Genomic DNA, 23,517 nt, shown 5'->3' with positions numbered 1-23,517 from the left:
ACCAGTGACATTAATACCAGTGACTGTAACACCAGTGACTGTAACACCAGTGACACTAACACCAGTGACTGTAACACCAGTGACTGTAACACCAGTGACACTAACACCAGTGACTGTAACACTAGTGACACTAACCCCAGTGACTGTAACACCAGTGACTGTAACACCAGTGACACTAACACCAGTGACTGTAACACTAGTGACACTAACACCAGTGACTGTAACACCAGTGACACTAACAGCAGTGACTGTAACACTAGTGACACTAACACCAGTGACTGTAACACCAGTGACTGTAACAGCAGTGACACTAACACCAGTGACTGTAACACCAGTGACTGTAACACCAGTGACACTAACACCAGTGACTGTAACACCAGTGACTGTAACACTAGTGACTATAACCCCAGTGACTGTAACACCAGTGACTGTAACAGCAGTGACACTAACAGCAGTGACTGTAACACCAGTGACTGTAACACCAGTGACACTAACAGCAGTGACTGTAACACCAGTGACATTAATACCAGTGACTGTAACACCAGTGACTGTAACACCAGTGACTGTAACACCAGTGACACTAACACCAGTGACTGTAACACTAGTGACACTAACACCAGTGACTGTAACACCAGTGACACTAACAGCAGTGACTGTAACACTAGTGACACTAACACCAGTGACTGTAACACCAGTGACACTAACACCAGTGACACTAACACCAGTGACACTAACACCAGTGACTGTAACACCAGTGACACTAACAGCAGTGACTGTAACACCAGTGACATTAATACCAGTGACACTAACAGCAGTGACTGTAACACCAGTGACTGTAACACCAGTGACACTAACACCAGTGACTGTAACACCAGTGACACTAACACCAGTGACTGTAACACCAGTGACTGTAACACCAGTGACTGTAACACCAGTGACACTAACACCAGTGACTGTAACACCAGTGACTGTAACACCAGTGACACTAACACCAGTGACACTAACACCAGTGACTGTAACACCAGTGACACTAACACCAGTGACTGTAACACCAGTGACTGTAACACCAGTGACACTAACACCAGTGACTGTAACACCAGTGACACTAACACCAGTGACTGTAACACCAGTGACTGTAACACCAGTGACTGTAACACCAGTGACACTAACACCAGTGACACTAACACCAGTGACACTAACACCAGTGACTGTAACACCAGTGACTGTAACACCAGTGACACTAACAGCAGTGACTGTAACACCAGTGACTGTAACACCAGTGACACTAACACCAGTGACTGTAACACCAGTGACACTAACACCAGTGACACTAACACCAGTGACTGTAACACCAGTGACATTAACACCAGTGACACTAACACCAGTGACTGTAACACCAGTGACACTAACACCAGTGACTGTAACACCAGTGACACTAACACCAGTGACTGTAACACCAGTGACATTAACACCAGTGACACTAACACCAGTGACTGTAACACCAGTGACATTAACACCAGTGACACTAACACCAGTGACTGTAACACCAGTGACACTAACACCAGTGACACTAACACCAGTGACTGTAACACCAGTGACACTAACACCAGTGACACTAACACCAGTGACATTAACACCAGTGACACTAACACCAGTGACTGTAACACCAGTGACACTAACACCAGTGACACTAACACCAGTGACACTAACACCAGTGACTGTAACACCAGTGACACTAACACCAGTGACACTAACACCAGTGACATTAACACCAGTGACACTAACACCAGTGACTGTAACACCAGTGACACTAACACCAGTGACACTAACACCAGTGACACTAACACCAGTGACTGTAACAGAATATGAAAGCAGAAATGATAAATAAATAAATAAATAAATAAATAAATAAATAAATAAATCTATGTGCTGTAAACACTAACCATGAGTCAGTCCTGAGAGAATATTTTCTGCCCTTTTTTATTGCTTCTAAAAAAGTTAAATATTGAAGCCAAGCGCATTAAATTAAGATTGTAATGAGGAAAGTGTACATTTAAAAACACGCTGATTATTTCATTTAAATATTAATTTAAATAATGATAGACTTTACTCGACTATGAAGTACAGATTGTTGTTGCTTGTAATGGCCAATAGAGGGAGCCTCTTGGCCATCCTCTTATCATGTCATTTAACTCCTCTAACACATACACTAGTCTTTCAGTCCCGCTCTCTGTATTTTTGTGGACATTTTAATAATATAATAATGTCTTTTCTCTCATTTCTAAAAAAAATTAAGTTTAATGTTATCATCCTATCTTTTAGGATTGCCTGAAATATAAGAGTGAATAAGAGAGAGAGAGAGAGAGGGAGAGAGAGAGAGAGAGAGAAACAGAGAGAGAGAGAGAGAGAGAGAGAGAGAGAGATTATATATTGCTAAAAAAAGACCTTGTTGTCCCTCACGGAGAGATGAGGTGGAAGGCAAGTTAATATAGATACTAAATACAGTCTTTAACACTTTCCATCACAATGACACGGAATTAACAGTACAGTGAAGGACACACAGTAAGAAGATCCATGCTTTTATTTTGATGCGAAATATTCTGCTTAGTTGTGATTGGATAATTGACGCACGTGCGCCATTTCATTTTGTCCTTTTATTTTATTTTATTTTAGTTTAGTTTAGTTTAGTTTAGTTTATGTAATAAATTTCGCTACGATTTTTTTCACACATTGAGGAGGTCTGAAAAAAATGTTTTAAAAAAAGGTGACCATTAACCCCCCCCCCAACTGTCCCAAACCGGATGCTTCACAACTTTTTTTACTTTCACTTTCTCTTTTCCTCAGACGTCCGCATACTTTTGTGAATTTTGTTTCAGTTCTCCGGAAGTCCAAAATAAGCAGAAGGTGTTTTTGAAGTGTAGAGACTCGTCGAGTGGTAAGCAGACAGACATTCAGGAAAAATTTTGGAAAACTTTCTCAGCCGAGAGTAAAATGGCCGAGTCACTTCTTCACGATAAAGATCAGTACAGCTGCTCGGTTTGTTTGGAACTGATGAAGGATCCCGTGACGATTCCTTGTGGACACTCTTACTGCATGAGCTGCATTAGTGAATACTGGAAGAAGAACCAGTTCCTCAGTGCAGATATGAATATCCTACAACACCTGCACTGAACAAAAACACACTGCTGGCTGAGATCCTTGAGAATGTGAGCAACCCTACGTTCCAGGGTTCTTTTCCTGCTCCAGGGGAAGTTGAGTGTGACTTCTGCCCTTGTAAGAAGCTGCGAGCGGTGAAATCATGCCTGCAGTGTCAAGCGTCATACTGCGAAATGCATCTCCAGCCTCACTACAACATTCCTGCTCTTAAGAAACACAAGTTAGTCTTCGCCACCAAGATACTCACGTGTTCGAGACACGATAAAGTGCTGGAGGCTTTCTGTCGCACAGATAACGTGTGCATCTGTATGAGCTGCGTGATAGACAATCACAAAGGCCATGACACGGTTACATCTACTGAAGAAAGAGAGGATAAACAAGTGGGACGCTTTTCTCTTATTAAACTTTTAATCTTGTTACAGAGCACTCTCAGAAACAAAGGTACATTTCCTTGTAGCTGGGGTCGAGTGTAAGTGAAATGAATATGAGTATATATTGCTCAGAATTAGTTAGATAGTTAGATAGAATTAGATAGTGTGTTCTAAACAGACCAGGAGGCGCACTGTTAATTCTTTCTTCAGAAATTTTGACTGGGATCCAGTGGGAAACAATGGAGCTGAAGGTTTTCACGAGCTTGTGGTACAAACACCATGCTTATTAAATGTAATGAATTTTTAGATCTCATTCATTCATCCTTAGTAATTGCCTCGTCAGGGTTGTGGTGGTTTACATCAGGCTACATGCTACCACCTATGGCATGGAGGAACAAAGCAAAATAACAGCTGTGTGTAAATCTGGAGTGATGTAGCCGAGTTTGAGGAACTGTCAGATCCAGAATTCACACACACACTGTTCACATCTGAGATTCATTCAGTGTTTTCCAATGAAGCAGATTGGTAACGTTCATGTTGTTGTTGTAATTTTGGCTGTTCCATGTTTAGGGTCACCACAGCAGATCAGTTGGTCCACATGTTTTGATTTGGCATAGGTTTTACACCAGATCTCCCTTCTGACACAACCCTCCCATTTAATCTAGGCTTGGGATTGGCACTGAGAGTTAACTCTTCAGTGGCTGGGTCAGCACCCTGCCTGGGCCACAGTAATGAGAGCGTGGGATCCTGCCGCTGGAACCCCAGGAGACCTAGATTGGTAGAATTCATAATAATGGAAAAAAAGAACAAAAGAAACTCTTACAGTTTTAGCCACGCCTACTTCAGATTTAACTCTAGATCCAGATCCAGATAGTTTCATTGTGTTACACTGCTATGTTACTGTCACACGATTAAGAGCACATCTTTTATACCTTCAGAGTTCATAGTTTATATGAAACCATGATCTGGAAATTAATAACCACTTCAACTTTTAAAATGCTTTCATCCATTTGAATTGGTGTGTTTTTTTCTTTGATGCGGTTCCCTGGAGAAAGAGAACACACCAGTCACATGGGCGTGGATCAGACCTGAGAGCTGAAGGCATCAGAGTGGAATCGGTCTGCTCTAAATGAAATGAGAAAGTGATTTGTCTCTGAATCAAATCGACTGCTGGAAATGAGTCAAATTGTGTGCTTTGTCGTAGATGTGAGCTGAGCCGAAGCAAGGAGCTGTAGTGCTGCTGAAATGTCACGTGTTCTGGACCTGTCAGGAACCACTGGGACAGTTCCCTGCCAGACCACCAGAGGGGGTGCTGGCAGGTGATTCATCATAGCCTGCTTTTCGCTTTGTGTATTCCCCATGTGTTTTGTGTCACGTCCCTCCTATTGTTCTGATTGCCCACCCAGGCATTAGCCCTAATGTGCTGGCCTATATATAGGAGCCATTTTGTACCAGTCTTCACCAGTAATTGTTTATTTGTCCAATTGTTTGTTTGGTGTTTGTTTATTTGTTTAGGCGTCATCATGTCATAGGTTTCCAGGCTCACATTATGTTTATTTGCCCCATGTCTTGTGTTAGTTTGTTTGATCCATGTTAATAAAGCAGTGCTTCGTTTTCTGTCCTGTGTATGGGTCTGTTTCACTGTTTGCAGGAGTTTGTGGTCATCATGGAGACTCAGGTTCGATCCCCGCTTCAGGGGGAGTCTCCTGGATGTTACAGGACCATTGTAGAAAAAAAATGCTCACATACAAAACAGTTAAAATTTGTTATTTACATAATTTATTTAGTGGTGGCTTTTTGTCCATTGTGCTTGGGTCAATTTTGTGATTTCTAACCACACTTTATAATTATTTTTAAAAATCTATTTTAAAGCTTTGGTTTGTTTAATTGTGCAGTAGAAAAACAAACACCAAACAAATGCAAGAATCAGCATTGCTCTGACTGAGGCTCAGTAACTGAACTAATAGGCATGAATGTGTTCTATAAGATAATTAAAGGAACCACGTTCACCTTCTTATATCCGCTGAAAATGCACAATAAAAGTAAACAACGAAAGGTTTTCCATACCAGCAACAAGGAAAAGTACAGTTATGTAACTTTATTTCTGAGAGTGTATTGTAGAGTGTGTATTGTCACTGATAATTTTTTGATTGATTCGTAAACCTGCCTGTGTTCTTTACAGGTCATACTGCAGGCCAATAAACAGAAATTTCTGGAGAAACGGCAAGAAAAAGCGAAAGAGCTTGACGAGCTGATGAAAGCCACCGAGGCTCATGCAGTAAGTCATGAAACGCTGTACAAACATAGCATAAAGAAGAGATACGGGTAAAAACACGGGTTGTTTCATCACCAGCCTCTATTTTTCCTCTCTCTTAAAATACAAAACAAAATTTCAGTTACTGAGAAACCCAAAGAAGTGTAAACTCCTCTGATCAATGGAGATTCCTTCCAAACAACATATATAAATAAACATCTCCTTATGATGAACAGTACTTTAAAATTAGCTCAGGAAGTTATTGTCTCCACTGTAACAAGCCTCTTAACCCCCCATTAGTGTGTCTATGTGTTAATTATAAATATATCATGTACACTGATCAGGCATAACATTATGACCACCTGCCTAATATTGTGTTGGTCCCCCAGCCCTGACCCATCGAGGCATGGACTCCACTAGATCCCTGAAGGTGTGCTGTGGGATCTGGCACCAAAATGTTAGCTTGTCCATTTTTCCTGCTTTTAACACATCAGGACAAAATGTTCACCTAATATATCCCATCCAATAACAGGTGCCATGATGAGGAGATCATCAGTCTTATTCACTTCACCTCTCACTGATCGCAATGTTATGGCTGAATAGTGTATAGAATAATAAAGGTTGTGTGTTTGTGTTTTTTTTTAACAGCAGGCCACACAGCAGTCAGTGGACAAGACAGAGCAAGCCTTCAGCTCGCTAATCAGTTCCCTTGAGAAAAGCTACTCTGAGCTGATCGTGAATATCCGGGTTCAGGAGACGATCTACAAGGATCAAACTGCGGTTCTTCAGGAACAGCTGGAGCTGGAAATCGCCACGCTGATGGGACAGGAAGATGTCATAGACAAGCTTTTACAGACGGAGGATAATGTCTACTTCCTCCAGGTCTGATTGTGTCAGAGAGTGTGTGTGCGAGTGTGCTTTTAACATGTTGAGTTATTATTAGGAAAAGAAAAAGTATTTAGAGTCGAGCTGAGGACAGGGCGAGGATTTAATTCTGAAATTCTGTATAAAATCTGTATTCAGAACTACAAAACCTGTGCTATAAATACACTAAAACGCAACATGGCGTGCCATTCAAGGACAATATTATTAAACACAATTTGAGTTAATTTTGATAAACTTAATGATAAAATTATGAATAAACTTTATTATTTATTTTATTTATAAACTTTATTATTATTTTATTATTTCACATCACAGATGCACTATCTCATGGCTTCATTAAGTTCCACATGAGTAACTGTTAGAAACAAATAAAATGGAAAATAGCATTCAGTACTGCATCTAGTGCTATTCTATTCTCTGTGCAGCTGAATGTGAGTGTGGGAGCCATTTTCTTCAGTTAAACCAGTGATTAATGTGATCATTACAGCTAGGATTATTCATAGCCTCCTGGTGGTCCGGTGGCAGGATCCCGTGCTCTCATTGCTGCAGCCCGGGTTCGATTCCTGGGCAGGGCGCTGACCCAGCCACTGAAGAGTTGCGACTCTGAACAGAGTAAATAATGCAGAAGGCTGAATATTAATAGATGTGATAGCTGACAGTGAATCAAAGACAGACTCCCAGAAAAGAGACAGAGCAGAACAAGTCCAGAACATGTGATAATCAGGTTATTTTAATAAACAGAAAATTCACTCAGCTGCATAACACGACTCTGAATACAAGGAAATTTCCTCACATGAATATTTATGTAACTTTTGGACATATGTATGTTGCCGTCTCTGAATATGAATCTTGAAAAAATAATGAACTCTTTTTTTTGTTTTCTGGCAGAATTTTGCGAGCATGCCCAATCCCTCTATAGCTGAAGAGTTCCCCTGTCACAGTTTAGAGCTACTCGAGTCTTTCAGTGATGTGAGCGACATGATTTCTGAGTTTAAAGAAAAACTGGAGGTTTTCTGCACACAGGAACTGGACAAAATTTTTGAAAAACATACAGGTAAGTACATTTTCCGAAAAAAAAAAAAAAACCCTAACTCCCAACCTTCTGGAAATCTTCTACATTCTTTGAGAACTGCTTCTTTTTTTCTCTTTGTTAGGCCATATCAAGGTTGGTGACAGTGTTCGAGTGAAACCATCTGTGAAAACACCGAAATTTAACTGGGGCTGCACTGTCACACACAAGAGTGTAGGCGTAGTCAAATGTAAGCGTTCTACAGGTTTTAATTCAAGTTTAAGCTCAAAGCAATCCAGAGTTTTATTAGAATTTTGAAATCTGCTCCATGTTACAGCTGTGAATGAAGAAACTCTGATCGTCGATTTCCAAGACCATAAAAACTGGAAAGGACTCCTCTCTGAAATGGAGCGCGTAACTATAGCTAATGAGCTAAGTATGTAAACACGTGTAAAAGTGTGTGTGTGTGTGTGAACATGTAAATCTTTTGTATCATGACTCAGTAAAGTAACTGAGATCTTGTGTTTATTGTTATTTCCACTGATGACTGAACCTCAGTGTAATTAAGTGCCAATACTCAATGATATGCCCAAATATGGACGTGTGGGCGGAGCTTGCATCAGCGCCGACAACTGACTGGTCAAACACAATAGTCTTGATTACAGCTTTTCTACCAGATAGAGATCTTCAGTAGTGTAGTGACTCGTTTTCATTTATAATCTCCGAAGAATTTCTAATGCATATTTGCATGGATTAACGTTTCTTAGTTATAATCCATGTAAAATCCACCGTCTTCACGTAAGGCTCAGTCGCGAATGGCTTTCTGTTCAGCACTGCAGCATGCTCACTACATCATGGTGTTATTTAAATATCGTGTACTTCCTAGTCTATAAAACAACATTCAGAATTCAGCTCCATGGTTGCCTTCACTGTATTTCTAAATCATCTGACAGTATTTGTTATATTATAAGATCTGTTTATTGGCACCATGTGAAATCTGCAACTCTGTTCTGTAGAAGTCTTTTAGCTGCTAAAATATTAACAAAAGGATTTTTTTGTATTGTGGTAGTTTCAGCTGAGCAGAGGAGCATTAATGTTGGAGATCGAGTCCGAGTGAAGCCGTCTGTTAACAATCCCAAACAGGGTTGGGGAAGAGTGACTCACCAAAGTGTGGGCGTGGTCAAGAGTAAGACTTTTGATTGACACATTTCTGAAGCTGTACTGCAGACTTACTGCATTCTTTTCGTGTGTCTTGCTCTGGTATACGCAATATTAACTCTATATTGGTTTTTTTTCTTGAAAAAAGGTCTTGCTGGAGATGAAATAACTGTGGACTTCCCGGAACATTGTGACTGGATGGGTGGCGTCACCGAGATAGAAATCGCTCCTTAAATCTGTATAAGTTGTAATTATTGAGATCTTCGAATTTTATATAACTGTCTGTCTTGACAAAATGCATGTGGCGGTCTAGAAAACAGCGAAAATTACATAATGGATATATAAATATATTGGACACAGAAGTAAGGGATTAGAGAATAAAATGATTTATTTTCTCTTTTCAGAAATAGATTAAGCAGTTCACTCTGCAGCAGTTTCGAATGATTTTGTTTGCTTTGTTGATGACATTCAATGAAAATGTTCTTTTTTTTTCCTGTAACATTTCTTATATTTCATGGAAATGTTGTGTTGTTGTTTTAACCTTGACGTCCTCCTGCAAAGATCATGTTCAGTGTGAAGGAAATGAAAAAGACAATAATAAGTTGAAGATTTCAGTAAAGGATCGTTTTATTTCAGTGCAGCCATGACAGATGATCCAAACAAAATATTGATATGAAGTACAGCCACAGAACAGAGGTGAGTGAATGAATCAGAGATTGATTAGTGTGAACAGAGATCGGTGGAGTGAAGAGACAAAAACAAAGCTGGTGTTTTATCTCTGAGTGACGTTTACCTCAGGAGTTCAGACAGATTGATGAGGATGATGCCGATGAATAACGTGAGAACTCATTTCCTGTTGTATATTTCTTAAAATTGTCATCTGTCTGGCCTCTAGAGAGTGCAGAAAGCGTCAGATTGTTGATGTGAACAGTTTTCCTAGGCTGACACACACACACTTGTGTCTTTACAAGACAATAATACTGAACAGTATTCCTTATTTAGTAAAGACTAAATGAAATGTTTGAAAGTGGATGAAAATATAAATCTGTACTGTGAAATGTTTTATTTGTTTTAGTTCATCTTTGACAGGATTACATAACACCATGAGGCATGATTTGAAGGTATTTTACTATTATTAAAGGAATTTTTGAAAAAGATTTTAACAATGAATAAAACTAGTAAGAATAAAACTAGTAGCTTCTTTTCTTCATGTAACTTCTAAACAGCAGATTGTGTGATATTTTGTTCTGTCACTGGATGTAAATCCTCTCCTGTGATGGAAAGTGGTATTTGGCTAGGATACGTTCAGTAAAGTTTGGCTTTTAAACATCTCTACTGTTTACCTGTAAATTTTCCTTTACTGAATTCTGTTGCCTTTTTTGTAAATTCAGGTGACTTTTTTGTTAAGCAGCGGATGTGACAGTGGGAAGGGAAACTAACAGTCATCACTGTATTCTATCTTCTGCTACATACACTCTGAATGAATCACAGCTAACTTCAGCATGCAGCTAGTTTCAGTTTCAACCTCAAATGTTTGTGTGCATAAGGATGGAGGATGTGATTATACAAACACCCAAACACAAACAACCCCCCCCACCCCCCCAAATGGATTGTTGGTAAAAGAAGGAAATGGTGCACCACTTGTGCTGTCTCCTAGAGTGGTCTAAACATGGGCTCTGATCTCATTTCCTCTTTAAATACAGCTTCAGCTAAATATATAACACAGGTGTTGAACAGAATTACAGAGCAAGAATAATAACATCAGACAGTTAGAGCGACATAGACAACAATTAAAACACAATTTGATCAAGTTTAAGATTTTGATTTTAAAACCTTGCACCATATTGTAAGGATAATAACCGTAACACAGAGAACTCCGATTCTTGAAATGGAGAGCCAGAAGAACACACGCATGTTAGCAGTACAGCTCTCACCTACAGGGAGAAATACAGTTATTGTTAGGAATCATTCAGATTCTGGATTCTCACTATTAAGAACATTATAAAGTCTCTTTTTTAAGCTTTATACATTGGCTTGTGTTTTTGGCAAATTGATGTGGAATGAGGAATAACTCAAAAATCTGCAAAAGAAAAGAATTAAATTCAGATTGTATCTAACTTGATTTCTTAAAACTCTTACATGTTTCAATGCTGCTGTTTAAAACTGTGAATGTAGTTCCTGATGTAGGATGGTGTGGTGTCTCATCATCTTTACAAATAAATTAGAAAATCAGCAAATGAACAGAAATTGAATGTGAAACATTCAACATTTAATGCATATGTACACACAATTCTGGTTAAAGTGTTGATCTGGAATTAGCAGGTTATCAGAGTAAAACTGTTTACCTTTAAATTGCAGCCGTGTTCCAGATGTGAACTTCAGTACAGTTCCTTCCATTTCTCCACAGAAATATTGCCCTTCATCATCTTGCCTTGTTTTGTTAATATTGAGATCAAATTTATCATCATTTACACTAATACTGAAGCGACTGTCATTAAATCCTGGAGCAAATTTGTAGCCCAAATTGTTCTGGTATGGTTTTACAAAATACTGAGGCAATTTTCCTGAACTCTGTCTGTACCAAACTAATAGATCTTTCTTTGTGACACTGCTAATGTTACACTCCATAGTTACATCTTCTCCACTCTTTACTGTTCTCACATGAAGCTCCTTGATGTCAGAAGAATTTACTGTAAAAAGTGTTTAATATTTAATGATAATACAGTAATATTTCATATTGAATTAATTGAAGTTAAAGTTTTCAGAATGTTACTCACCAGCTGTGAAGAGAGAAAAAAGAACACAAAGAGCGACAAAGAGTGTGGTCATCGTTCCTGTTCAGATGAAGTGATAGTGAGGGAATGAACTTGTGTGTTCAGTAGAAAACCAGGTCCAGACTCACACCTGATTGGATGTTTTGAAGCTGTGGAGTGATCTGATTGGTCCATTAGCTATAATATGTATTCTGATGGTCACATGTACTAGTTTCAGTCAGAAACACACACTTCCTTACTTTGGAGAACTAAAATATGCACAGATCATTAAACTAGACTCTCTGACTACAGCAAAATACACAAAATAGCGGCGACCAGTATAAATGTTCTGTATATTATGTTATACAGTGCAATATGTAAAATAGGAGAACTGTAAACAAAGAGGGTTTTTGTAAACATATACTTCTGCATAGCAACAGATGGTGGAGGTTTGAAATGTGTGCTAAAACAGCAGCAGCAGCAATTGAGTAAATGTGCAGAATGTAAACAGTTAAAATATGGGTGGTGCTACTGACAGATGAATATTGAATCGAATTAGGTGTTTGAATATGTGTGTGAGTTTCGAGTTCGAAACAGATTAGTTCACAAAGCTGAGTGTGTGTGTGTGTGTGTGTGTGTGAGTTGATACAGTTTCAGTTCTGGATGTTGAGGAGCCTGATGGCTTGAGGGAAGAAACAGTCCGGTACCTCTTTCCAGATGGTAGGAGGATGAAGAGTGTGTGTGAGAGGTGTGTGGAGAGAGACTCCAATGATCTTCTCAGCTGTCCTCACTATCCACTGTAGGGTCTTGCAATCCGAGATGGGGCAATTCCCAAACTATGCAGTGATACGGTTGCTCAGGATGCTCTCGTAGTCCCTCTGTAGAACATAGTCAGGATGTGGAAAGGGAGATGGGCTTTCCTCAACCTTCGTAGGAAGTAGAGATGCTGCTAGGTTTTCTTAATGATGGAGGGATAGTTTGGCCCTTGCTGTTCTTAAGGCCATTTTGTCCCCTGTTCTGAAGGTGGAGTCTTTAGACTTCAGCAGCACAAACACTTTTGCAGTCATCCACAGCTTCTGGATGGTGCATGTAGTGATGGTCTTGGAGGCAATAACGTCATCAATGCACTTGCCCATGTAGCCGGTCACTGATGACATGCACTCCTACAAGTTGATGGAGTCACCGTTGGTTGCAGCCTCCCTGAACATGTGCCAGTTAGTGCACTCAAAACAGTTCTGAAGAGCAGAGGTGGCTCCCGCTAACCAGGTTTTACCCTGTTTCACAACCGGTTTAGAGCGTCTGACATGCGGTCTGTATGCTGGAATTAGCATAACAGAGATGTGGTCTGAGTAGAGTATGCGCCTGTATTGTTTGTGTAAACAAGTTTGCCCCTCTCACTGCAAAGTCCACATACTGATGGAATTTAGGGAGCACTGATTTGAGATTTGCATGATTGAAATCTCTGGCATTCTGCAGAACAATAAAAGCCCCATAGAGTTCACACAGTGCCTCCTTAGCATTAGTGCTGGGGAGAATGTCCACTGTGACAATGAATAAGGTGGTGAATTCCTGAGGTGAATAATATGGTCTGCATCTTACAGTCATATACTCCACTAGCGATGAACAGAAACTGAACAGAAACAGAACTAGAAACAAGCACAGAGTACTTGCACCATTCGGCGTTGATGTAAACACACACACCGCTACTGCGACTCTTACTGCACCGAGGTGAGTCCAGCTAGCTGAATGGCGGCGTCCGGAACTCACAGCTGTGGCCATGATTGAATTACATTGGTGTAGCTGAACACAGTCACAATGACATGACACACACACAGCCTACAGGGCAACACCACCAAGGACTGCAGCTCAGACAGATGGTACAATCCTGGAGTTGATACTTATTTTTTTAATTGATTTATTGAGACATTTCAATTATAATTGACAACTGTGGCATCCATCTGTTAAAGAAGATCCATTGTTGCTGGACAAGGTGGTCCACTTGGGGGAGGCAGACTTCTTGGTGGTATATCTGGGGGCAGCTGTGCCCTTCTTTGTGTCTGTGTGTGTGTCTCTCTCCCTTTAACCCACACACACACTCTCAACATTCTCAGTGTCAGTGCAGTGTGCACACAAAGATGTGTCTCAGCATTCAAAGTGTCAGTGCAGTGTGCACACAAAGATGTACAGGAAAGATGTACAGTGAGAGTGTTATTGTGTGTACAGAGTAGTGCAGAGTACAAAGTAGTGCAATTATTGCATGTGCAACAATCAGCTGAGGTAGAATGTCATGTCGTGTGTGAGTATGTCCAGAAAGTCCAGATCCTAGGTGTACTGGTTGAGGGCCCGAATGGCCTGCGGGAAGAAGCTTCTCCTCATTCTCTCTGTGTTCGCCTTCAAGGAACAGAAACGTTTCCCTGGCCTCAACAGAGAGAAGAGTCCATTGTTGGGATGGCTGAGGTCCTTCATAATCTTCCTGGCTTTGGTCCAGCACCACTTGCTGTATATGGTGTCCAGGTCAGGAAGCTTGGTGCAGATGGTACGCTCGGCTGATCACACCACCCTCTGGAGAGCTTGCCTGTCCTGTTTGGTGCTGTTCCAAAACCAGGCAGTGATACTTCCCGTCAGGATGCTCTCAATGGTGCAGGTGTAGAATGTCTTTAGCACCTTTGAGGGCAGTTTAAAGTCCTTCAGGCATCTGAGATGATAAAGACGCTGCCGGGCCTTCTTCACCAGGGTGTTAACATGGCAGGACCATGTCAGGTCCTGTGTGATGTAAACACCTATGTACCGGAAACTGTCCACTCTCTCCTCTGGGGTTCCGTTGATGGTGAGGGGCCGGTAATTCCTCTCCTGCTTTGTGCTAAAGTCCACTATCAGCTCCTTAGTCTTGCTGACATTCAGGAGGAGATTGTTGACCTGGCACCATGTCTCCAGGTTTTTAATCTCCTCTAGGTAGGCCGTCTCGTCGTTATTGGAGATCAGGCCCACCACCACAGTATCATCCGCAAACTTCACGATGTTGGTGGAGCTGGAAGTGGCCACACAGTCAAAAGTGTACAGTGAGTACAGCAGGGGGCTCAGAACACAACCCTGGGGGCTCCAGTGCTGAGGATGAGTGAGGGTGAGACATGGTTGCCCACCTGTACTGCCTGAGGTCTGTCTCGCAGGAAGTTGGAGATCCATCGACACAGGGATGGGCTGAGGCCCAGGATCTCCAACTTAGTGGTGAGTATGGAGGGAATTATGGTGTTAAACGCTGAACTGTAGTCAACAAACAGCATTTTGACATAATTCTCCCTTCTGCTGTCCAGATGGCTCAGGGCTGTGTGATGGAGGTGTGCGATGGCGTCCTCAGTAGACCGGTTGGGATGGTACGTGAACTGTAGTGCATCCAAGGTGTCAGGTAGAGAAGAAGTGATGAAGTTTCTGATGAGTCTTTCGAAGCACTTCATCACCACTGAGGTCAGGGCCACTGGACGGTAGTCGTTCAGGCAGGTGGGCTGGGGTTTCTTGGAGACAGGAACAATGGTGGACCGTTTGAAGCATGTCGGGATTGTAGACTGTTCCAGGGAGAGGTTGAAGATCTCAGTGAACACAGGAGCAAGCTGGTCAGCACAGGCCTTCAGGACCTGACCCGTGATGCCATCTGGTCCTGCTGCCTTCCTGGTATTCACTCTCCTGAATGCCTTTCTCACGTCGTGCTCCGAGATGATGAACGCGCAGTCCTCTCTGGCATGCTTTTCGTGTGTGCTGCCTGTAGCGCTGTTAGTGCTGCTAATGCCGTTAGCGCTCTGAGCTGTGTCGAAGCGAGCATAAAAGGTGTTTAGCTCGTCTGCCAGAGAAGTGTCTGCATTCACCGATCTGGAAGATGGTGTTCTGCAGTCCGTCATAGTTCTTAGTCTTAGACTCCTAGAGCCACTCTGTTGAAATTGTGACTCTAGATTCTGTCCATAGCGCCACTTCGCCTCCTTCACCACTCTGCACACACTGTAGGATGCAGCTTTATACTCCTCCATGTTTCCACTGGCGAGCCCCGTGTTGTACGCAGCGGAGCGGGATCTCAGAGCATCGCGGATGGATTTATCCACCCACGGCTTGTGATTAGGAAACATTCTGATGATAGTCTTGTGAACTGTATCACCCGCTAGTTTCCCGATGAGTCCCACAATCGCTTCTGTAAACATGTTGACGTTATCAGAGCTGCGCCGGAACATGTCCCAGTCTGCGTCCTCCAGAGCTTCCTGTAGAGCGGCCACCGATTGGTCCGTCCAGCGTAAGACCTCCCTCTGAGCCGGAACTTCCTGCTTGAGCCTTTGTTTATATTTTGGCATGAGGAAGATGGCGGCGTGGTCGGAGTTCCCAAACCGTGGGCTAGATTGTGCCTTGTAGCCATCTCTGACTGTAGTGTAGCAGTGGTCCAGTGTCCTTTCACCCCTGGTGGGGCAGCTGATGTGTTGGTAAAAGTTTGGCGCTGTGCGTTTGAGGTTGGCGCTGTTAAAGTCCCCGGTGTTGTGTCTGGTGTTGTATGAGTGCTTCATGCAGCTCGCATAAAGCAGTGTCCGTGTCCGCTTGAGGTGGAATATAAACGACGCTGACTATGACCGATGTAAACTCCCGAGGAAGATAAAAAGGACGACATTTGATGGTCAGTATTTCCAGGTTGGGTGTGCAGGAGCATGTGAGAGGAACAATGCTCGCGCTGTCACACCAGCTGCTGTTCAGCATTAAACACACGCCGCCTCCTCTCGACTTTCCCGATTCCAGTGTTCTGTCCATGCGGTGAACTGAGAAAAACTCGGCCAGCTGGATGGCGTGGTCCGGCACCGCTGGGTTCAGCCATGTCTTGGTGAAGCAGAGGAGATTGCAGTCCCGAATGTCTCTCTGGAACTTTACCCTGGCCCTGAGGTCGTCGAGCTTGTTTTCCAGTGACTGGACGTTGGCGAGCCGGATGCTAGGCAGAGGTGTGCGGTGTGCACGGGCTCTCAGCCTGTTCCTGATGCCGGCTCGTTTCCCCCGGCGCTGCCGGCTCGTTTCCCCCGGCGCTGCCGCTTCGGGTCACGTCCTTTGTTCTCCCTCAGGATCTCACTCGGCCAGCTTGGATCCGGGGTCAAAAACGTTGAATTGTGAGTACATTGTTCACCAATAGAAATAAGAGTATCTCTATTGTAACGAATGTACTCCATGTTGAAGAATTAGCCAGTATGTCTGTACTGAAACTTAATTTAAAAGACAAAAACAAAGAAAAAGTGGTAGGAGCAGTCGTGACGGCAGCTGATCTCACCGGCGCCATCTAAGGCACAAACTGATGTCCATGTGGAAAGGTTTATTCAAAAGCTTAAAACATGATTCAGAAGTTTGTTTGTGATGATGCATAGAACTTAGATTAGTGGATCAAGCTCCTGTTATTTGCAGTATAAGGTCTTGCAAGCCTCCATGGGGTTTTCTCTATTTGAGTTGTCATTTGGGCACAAGCCTCGCTGTGTCCTAAATGTCATCTAGGACAATTAGGAGGAGGGAAATTCTTACAGTAAAAATGAAATTTTATATGTTCTTGACCTAAGAGCAAATCTCTGCATACTGTGGCATTTATCACTGGAGAATTTGCCACAGGCACAAGAATATCAATCCTGGATAATATGGAAATTTACATCAAGGATGTGCAAGATCCTAAATGGCAAGATGGGAATGTTGATTATGATGTCATGTGAGATTAGATAGATAGATACTTTATTCATCCCAATGGGAAATTCACAATTAGATTAGATTAGAGGTGGGACATGGCAAATTTAGCAACTTAATCTCCTTAAACTGCTGAGAGAGAGGTGATCCCTATGGTGTTGGCAATAGTCATTCCAGAGAGAGAGAGAGTAGCTGGGATCAGAGGTAAATCTAAAAACAGCAGTTTATTCCACCAGTCCCTTATGAAGTCCTCCTCTCACTGCCTCAACTCACACAGGTTATCAGGTTGCAGCAGGAATTTTCCAACATTTATGCAGCCAAACTATCTTTGCTCAAACACAAAAAACAGGTAATTCAGGAAGAGCTCACAAAAATGCTTGGTACTGGGGTAATCAAGGAGTCCCACAGTGGTCTTAGTGTCCAAGGCAGATGGGTCGGTCCGGTTCTGTGTGGACTTTAGAAAAGTCAATGATATGTTAAAATGTATGAGATGGATGTCTGATTTCTTTTTTCAGAATGTGTTAATAACTGAAATGTGTGGTGGTCTTGGAAAGTCAGTTAGATGTTGTTATGGCATAATTCTAGAAAAAGCAGAAATGACATAATGACAAATGAAATTTGTATGTTAATATAAAATGAATGTATTGTACATGGACGTGATGGATTATAAAATATTCATTTTGGTTTGTTTTGAACTTCCTGTCTCTGCCTCTTCACTTATGTGCACTTGTGCTTTAGAGTGGTCTAAACATGGTCTCAGATCTCAGATCCTTTTTAAATACAGCTACATCTAGATATATAACACACTTGTTTTTGCACAAAATGCTTGAACAGAATTCCAGCACAAAAAATAAATTAACTAAAGCACTAAAAAAATTAATGTACACAGTGAATATACAGTTATGACAACTGAAAAATTAAGAGAAGTGTTTCAGAACTTTTTTAACTGGGGTTGCAGTGCAGAGGCATCAGGGACCTTCAGTAACTACAGAAAATGAAACAACCCCACCCAACACTGAACTGACCACAAGGGCTGGTTTGAACTGATCACTGATAAGTGATTTGATGACAATCACCAGAGAAATGAGTTTTCAAAAGATATAGATGACAAACTTGAGTAGATTTCTTTCTATCTGGAGAAGAAATTTCAGGAAAATTAAGGTGCAATGAAAGATGAGTTTGAACAGCAACTTTAATGTGGCCAAAAAACAATCCAAAATCAGCAAGATAGAAAACAGGCACAAAGTCAAAAACCAAGAAACCACAGGCTGCATGGCAAACAAATCCAATAGACCAAGACAAAGAATGTAAATCCAGAGAACAAACCAGATGATCATTACCTAAGAAAAACTGTCCACGTAGCAAAAAAACAACAACGAAAGAGCAGAACGAATGGTCATACCACATGGCAAAAGAAGCAAAAACAAACAGCTTGGTACATGACAGAGCAACGATACTTCACATTAATTTGCGACACGTGTTGTGTAAATGTCCATAGATGTGGAAGAGAAAAATCAGAAGTGAACACCCATAACCCAGAAGTACTAATATTCGGGTGAGGGTTCCCTCCAGTGGTCAAGAGGGGGAGTTGCAGGTGATATGACTTAAGGTCAGATATTAAACACACAACATTGTCTGGCCATGCAAATTTTGCACAAAATAGGGTGCCAGGTACAGGCAGGAATGCCAAGACTTAATCACCTTTACTAAATACACATTGCTACAACTGGCTTTATCTGAGCATTTTTAAAAATTTTCTTGTGCTGATTGACCAGCAAACAATAATTACCTTCGAAAGCCATTTGCATTCAATTCAATTGCATTTAATTCATTTGGACTAAACCCCAATCTGGACTGTGTAACCTACTGGGCAGCTAATAAAAGCCACGAACAAACGTTTGATGGAACTGCTCCATTGTGCACATTTTCTACGAGCCACTAGCTCACCGGTCCTGGGTCACTGCCTGCTGCTGAAAGCTGGTCTCCAGGAGATGCTGCAGAATTTGCTCCATGCTGGGTTGGGGAGGGTGTGGGTGCTGTGTTCATGTCTGCATCCTCCACCAGACTCAAGCTGTGAGGGCTAAACACAGACAACGGTATACCATTAGTAAGCAAACGTGCAGGTTTATTTTACAATGTGCAATGAGAAAAGTCTTTGAGTATTGGAAAACAGGCAGTGAAAATTTTATCTGGAGTAGCACCAGGCAGCAGCAAAACCGAGTGACAAGCAGGCTTAGGTAGCATTGTCTACTTCCATGCCCTCTGACCATTCTGAAAATGATAAGGAAGAACAAAGCACATTAGTTAATGACACACTTGGCCTTACTGGCGTGGGTGCGCCCCATACTGCTATAATAAGAATAATAGTAATAATAATAATAATAATAATAATAATAATAATAATAATTATTATTATTATTATTATTATTATTATTATTATTATTATTATTATTATTATTATTATTAGTGTCGCTGCTATTACACTATATAGTTACATCTTCTCCGTGCTTTACTGTTCTCATATGAAGCTTCTTCTTGTCGGATTTTACTGTAAAAATAATATATATTTTAATGTTTGTAATAATAATGGTTGTAATAATAAATATTTTAATGTTTAATAATAAAGTAGTTAAATATAAAATATAAGGGTTTTAAATGAAAATTTCAGAATGTTGGCAATGTTGTTTTGTTGTATTTATTTTGACATACTCCTGTAAAGATCCAACTGAAAATGATGATGATGCTGAAGATCTCATTAAAGGCTCATTTTATTGCAGTGTAGCAATGACAAAGTACATGAAACACTTCAGTTTCAGCTTCAGGATAATCAAAGCAAACCTCGAACAATATCAGCTTAGAAACTTTAAACCAGTTTTCCCATCCTAAAACACATGCATGCACGCACTCACACCTGCAAGCATGCATGTACACACACACACACACACACACACACACACTACTGGACTGTCATTTCTGCTACAAGAAAGAACTTATGCACCACTTCCTGTCTCTGCCTCTGCACATAGGTGCTTTCTTCTAGAGTGGTCTTAACACAGAACTCATTTCCTTTTTAAATACAGCTACATCTAAATATATCACACTTGCTGCTGCACAGCATGTTTGTACAGAATGACAGAGCAAGAATAAGAGAGCTAAAACACTAAAAAAATGCATGGCATGCACTGGAAAATACAGTTAGAGTGAAGTTTAAGATCTTGGTTTTAAAACCTTATAGCATATTGTAATGATAATAATCATAAAGCAGAGAATGCTGAATCTTGAAATGGAGAGCCAGAAGAACACACGCATGTTAGCAGAACAGCTCTCACCTACAGGGAGAAATACAGTTATTGTTAGGAATATTGTGAGATTATGGATTCTGATTATTCAAAACATTATAAAGTTAATTTTTTTTATTTATGTTTTTGTATTTACTTTTTCTTTATTGTACATAGGCTTGTGTTTATTGTTTTGGCAAATTGCTGTGGAACGAGGAATAAATCATTAATCTGCAAAAGAAAAGAATCAAATTCAGACTGTAACTATCTTTTCTTAAAGCTCTTACTTGGTTTAGATGTAGGACGGCATGTCGTCTCTTCAACTTTACAAATAAATTAGAAAAGCAGCAAGTAAACAGAAATGATACTAAATATGAATAATGTGAAATATTCAACATTTAATGCATATGTACACATAATTCTGGTTAAAGTGTTGATCTGGAATTAGCAGGTTATCAGAGTAAAACTGTTTACCTTCAAATTGCAGATGTGTTCCAGATGTGAACTTCAGTATACTTCCTTCTAATTCTCCACAGAAATATTCTCCTCCATCATCTTCTCTTATGTTATTGATATTAAGACTGAATTTATGGTCAACACTGAAGCGAGTATTGTTAAATCCTGGAACAAATTTGTAGCTCACATTGCCGGAGTATGGTTTTGCAAAATACTGAGGCAATTTTCCTGAACTCTGTCTGTACCAAAATACATTTTTCTTTGTAACACTACTAATGCTACACTCCACAGTTACATCTTCTCCATGCTTTACTGTTCTCACATGAAGCTCCTTGATGTCAGAAGAATTTACTGTAAAAAAACAAAGTATATTACTGAATCTTTAGAGATTAATCAGTCAAATATGAAATTAAAACTTTACATTAAAGTTTTCAGAATGTTACTCACCAGCTGTGAAGAGAGAAAAAAAAACCACACAAAGAACATCAAAGAGTGTGGTCATCGTTCCTGTCCAGATGAAGTGATAGTGAGGGAAATGTGTTGTTCAGTAGAAAACCAGGTCCAGACTCACACCTGATTGGATGTTTTGAAGCAGTGGACTGAATTTGATTGGTCCATTAGCTGTAACATGCATTCTGTTAGTCGCATGTACCAGTTTTAGTAAAAAAAAAACCACACACTTCCTCAGTTTGGAGCACTAAAACCTGTAAAGGTCATTGAACTAGACTCTCTGACTACAGCACAGAAGGAACAATTATTGTTGTAACGACCATCAGACTGCTGTAGTCCCTGAAAGAAAAGGAAGTGTGTGCTAGTGAAGGTGTCGGTTTAGTTTCTCGTGCTTTACACTGCATGATGCTGCTATTTATGTTAAAACCCACTGAATGTGTAAACATCCTGCTGAAGCCATAAGCACTTTCATTATGAGCTACTGAGTGAAACATGTGAGTGCTAATACTAATATTTACATAATAAATTAAAAATTCAGTAAAAATGCATTTTTGCATTTTCAGTCCATTCACTCGATTCACACTTGTGAGCTAATTACACTGGTTTAGTTCTTTGAGTTACCATTGTAAGTCTTGAGTCTTGCCTTTGTCTGTATTGACTTGTGTCAGATTCATTAGCATTTGTACTTGGACTTGTCTTGGTCTCGGGCAAGTCAAGTCAAGTCCAGTCAATAAATCAATGACTTTTATTGCCATTTTAACCATATATAGCTGACACAGTAAATAGTGAAATCTTTCTCCAGAACCCTGGTGCAAAATAGAACAACATAGAGCTACATAAAATAAAACTGAGCTAAGGACTAAAAATACGTTGTCCTAGTCACATAAAGAGCATTGTGCAAACAACTGCAGACAGTGCAAGACAAAAGACAGTGCAAACATACAAAACAAAACAAAACATTACAGGACAGATACACAAAAAACACAAAATAGTACCGACCAGTGTATATTTTGTATGTTATACAGTACATTGTGCAAAAATAAGAGGACTGTAAACAAAGAGGTTTCTTCTAGACATATACATTCATGTAACAGCAGCAGTTGGTGGCAGTTTTGAAATGTGGTGTGCAAAAACAACAACTGAGTGAATCAGCATGTGCAAAAACAGCATGTAAACATTTGTAATATGGGTGGTGCTATAGACATGGATGTATATTGAATGAGTGTTAGAGTGTTTGTTTGAGTTCAAAACACTTCAGTTCTCACAGTTGAGTGTGTGTGTGTGTGTGTGTGTGTGTGAGTTTGGTACAGTTCAGTTCTGGTTGTTGAGAAGCCTGTTGGCTTGAGGGAAGAAACTGTTACACAGTCTGGTTGTGAGGGCTGAGGGGTGTGTGAGGGCTGGGTGTTCAAGGGGTGTGTGGGGTCATCCACAATGCTGTTGGTTTTGCAGACTGAGTGTGTGGTGTAAATGTCCGTGATAGAGGGGAGAGAGACTCCAATGATCTTCTCAGCTGTCCTCACTATCCTCTACAGGGTCTTGTGATCTGAGACTGTGCACTTCCTAAACCAGGCAGCAATGCAGCTGCTCAGGATGCTCTCAATGACCAGGTTCACTTGTCATAAGACGTTAAATGATCAAATGAACCTTGAGCTGAGCTTTCGACACAGTAGTTTAAGGGGGAGGTTCCTGTTGGAGAGCCAAACCATGTCTCCTGGTCATTACTGTGGGTGGGGGCATCTCTGGTGGTTGGCCTGTAGCTCTTGGTGCTGAACTGCCCTCTGCAGGTGAGCGTGAGCACTCTCCCATACCAATTGGATCCGGGTGGTAGCTTAAAGTTAGGCTTACAATGATACCCAGACTTTCGCAGAACGCCCTCCAGACTCAAGAAGTGAATTGAATCCCTCAGGGTTCTTCTGGAATCTTCTGGGAAACTATAGTTCATGAATACTTGGTTGAACAGTGTGTTTCCATGGCTGTGGGGAGACCTTTCAGAGGCACCAACTTGCAAGCCTTAGAAAAACGGTCTATGGTCACCAGGATGGTGGTGTAGCCGTGTGAGCTGGGTAAG

General features: G+C 40.9%; 1 protein-coding gene across 1 annotated transcript; it reads left to right on the top strand.

Moving 5' to 3' along the window:
• The first annotated feature begins 3,111 nt into the window (after positions 1-3,111).
• Positions 3,112-10,772, top strand: LOC131346315 (tripartite motif-containing protein 29-like). Its single transcript, XM_058379780.1, has 8 exons — positions 3,112-3,536; positions 5,710-5,805; positions 6,430-6,663; positions 7,555-7,720; positions 7,821-7,925; positions 8,013-8,111; positions 8,745-8,861; positions 8,982-10,772. Exons 1-8 carry the CDS (start codon positions 3,330-3,332, stop codon positions 9,065-9,067), a joined length of 1,110 nt encoding a protein of 369 aa, XP_058235763.1. The 5' UTR covers positions 3,112-3,329; the 3' UTR covers positions 9,068-10,772.
• The last annotated feature ends 12,745 nt before the right edge of the window (positions 10,773-23,517 follow it).

This window comes from Hemibagrus wyckioides, linkage group LG25 (assembly GCF_019097595.1).
Source record: "Hemibagrus wyckioides isolate EC202008001 linkage group LG25, SWU_Hwy_1.0, whole genome shotgun sequence".
Taxonomy (NCBI): Eukaryota; Metazoa; Chordata; class Actinopteri; order Siluriformes; family Bagridae; genus Hemibagrus; species Hemibagrus wyckioides.
This window is presented reverse-complemented; position numbering and strand designations above follow the sequence as displayed.

Bases quoted from the DNA above. Each gene is read 5' to 3' on its own strand.
- LOC131346315 (XM_058379780.1), top strand. From the start codon at position 3,330: ATGCATCTCCAGCCTCACTACAACATTCCTGCTCTTAAGAAACACAAG. The intron at 5,806-6,429 runs GTAAGTCATGAA...TTTTTTTAACAG, and splicing joins AAGCCACCGAGGCTCATGCA to CAGGCCACACAGCAGTCAGT. The intron at 7,926-8,012 runs GTAAGCGTTCTA...TCCATGTTACAG, and splicing joins GAGTGTAGGCGTAGTCAAAT to CTGTGAATGAAGAAACTCTG.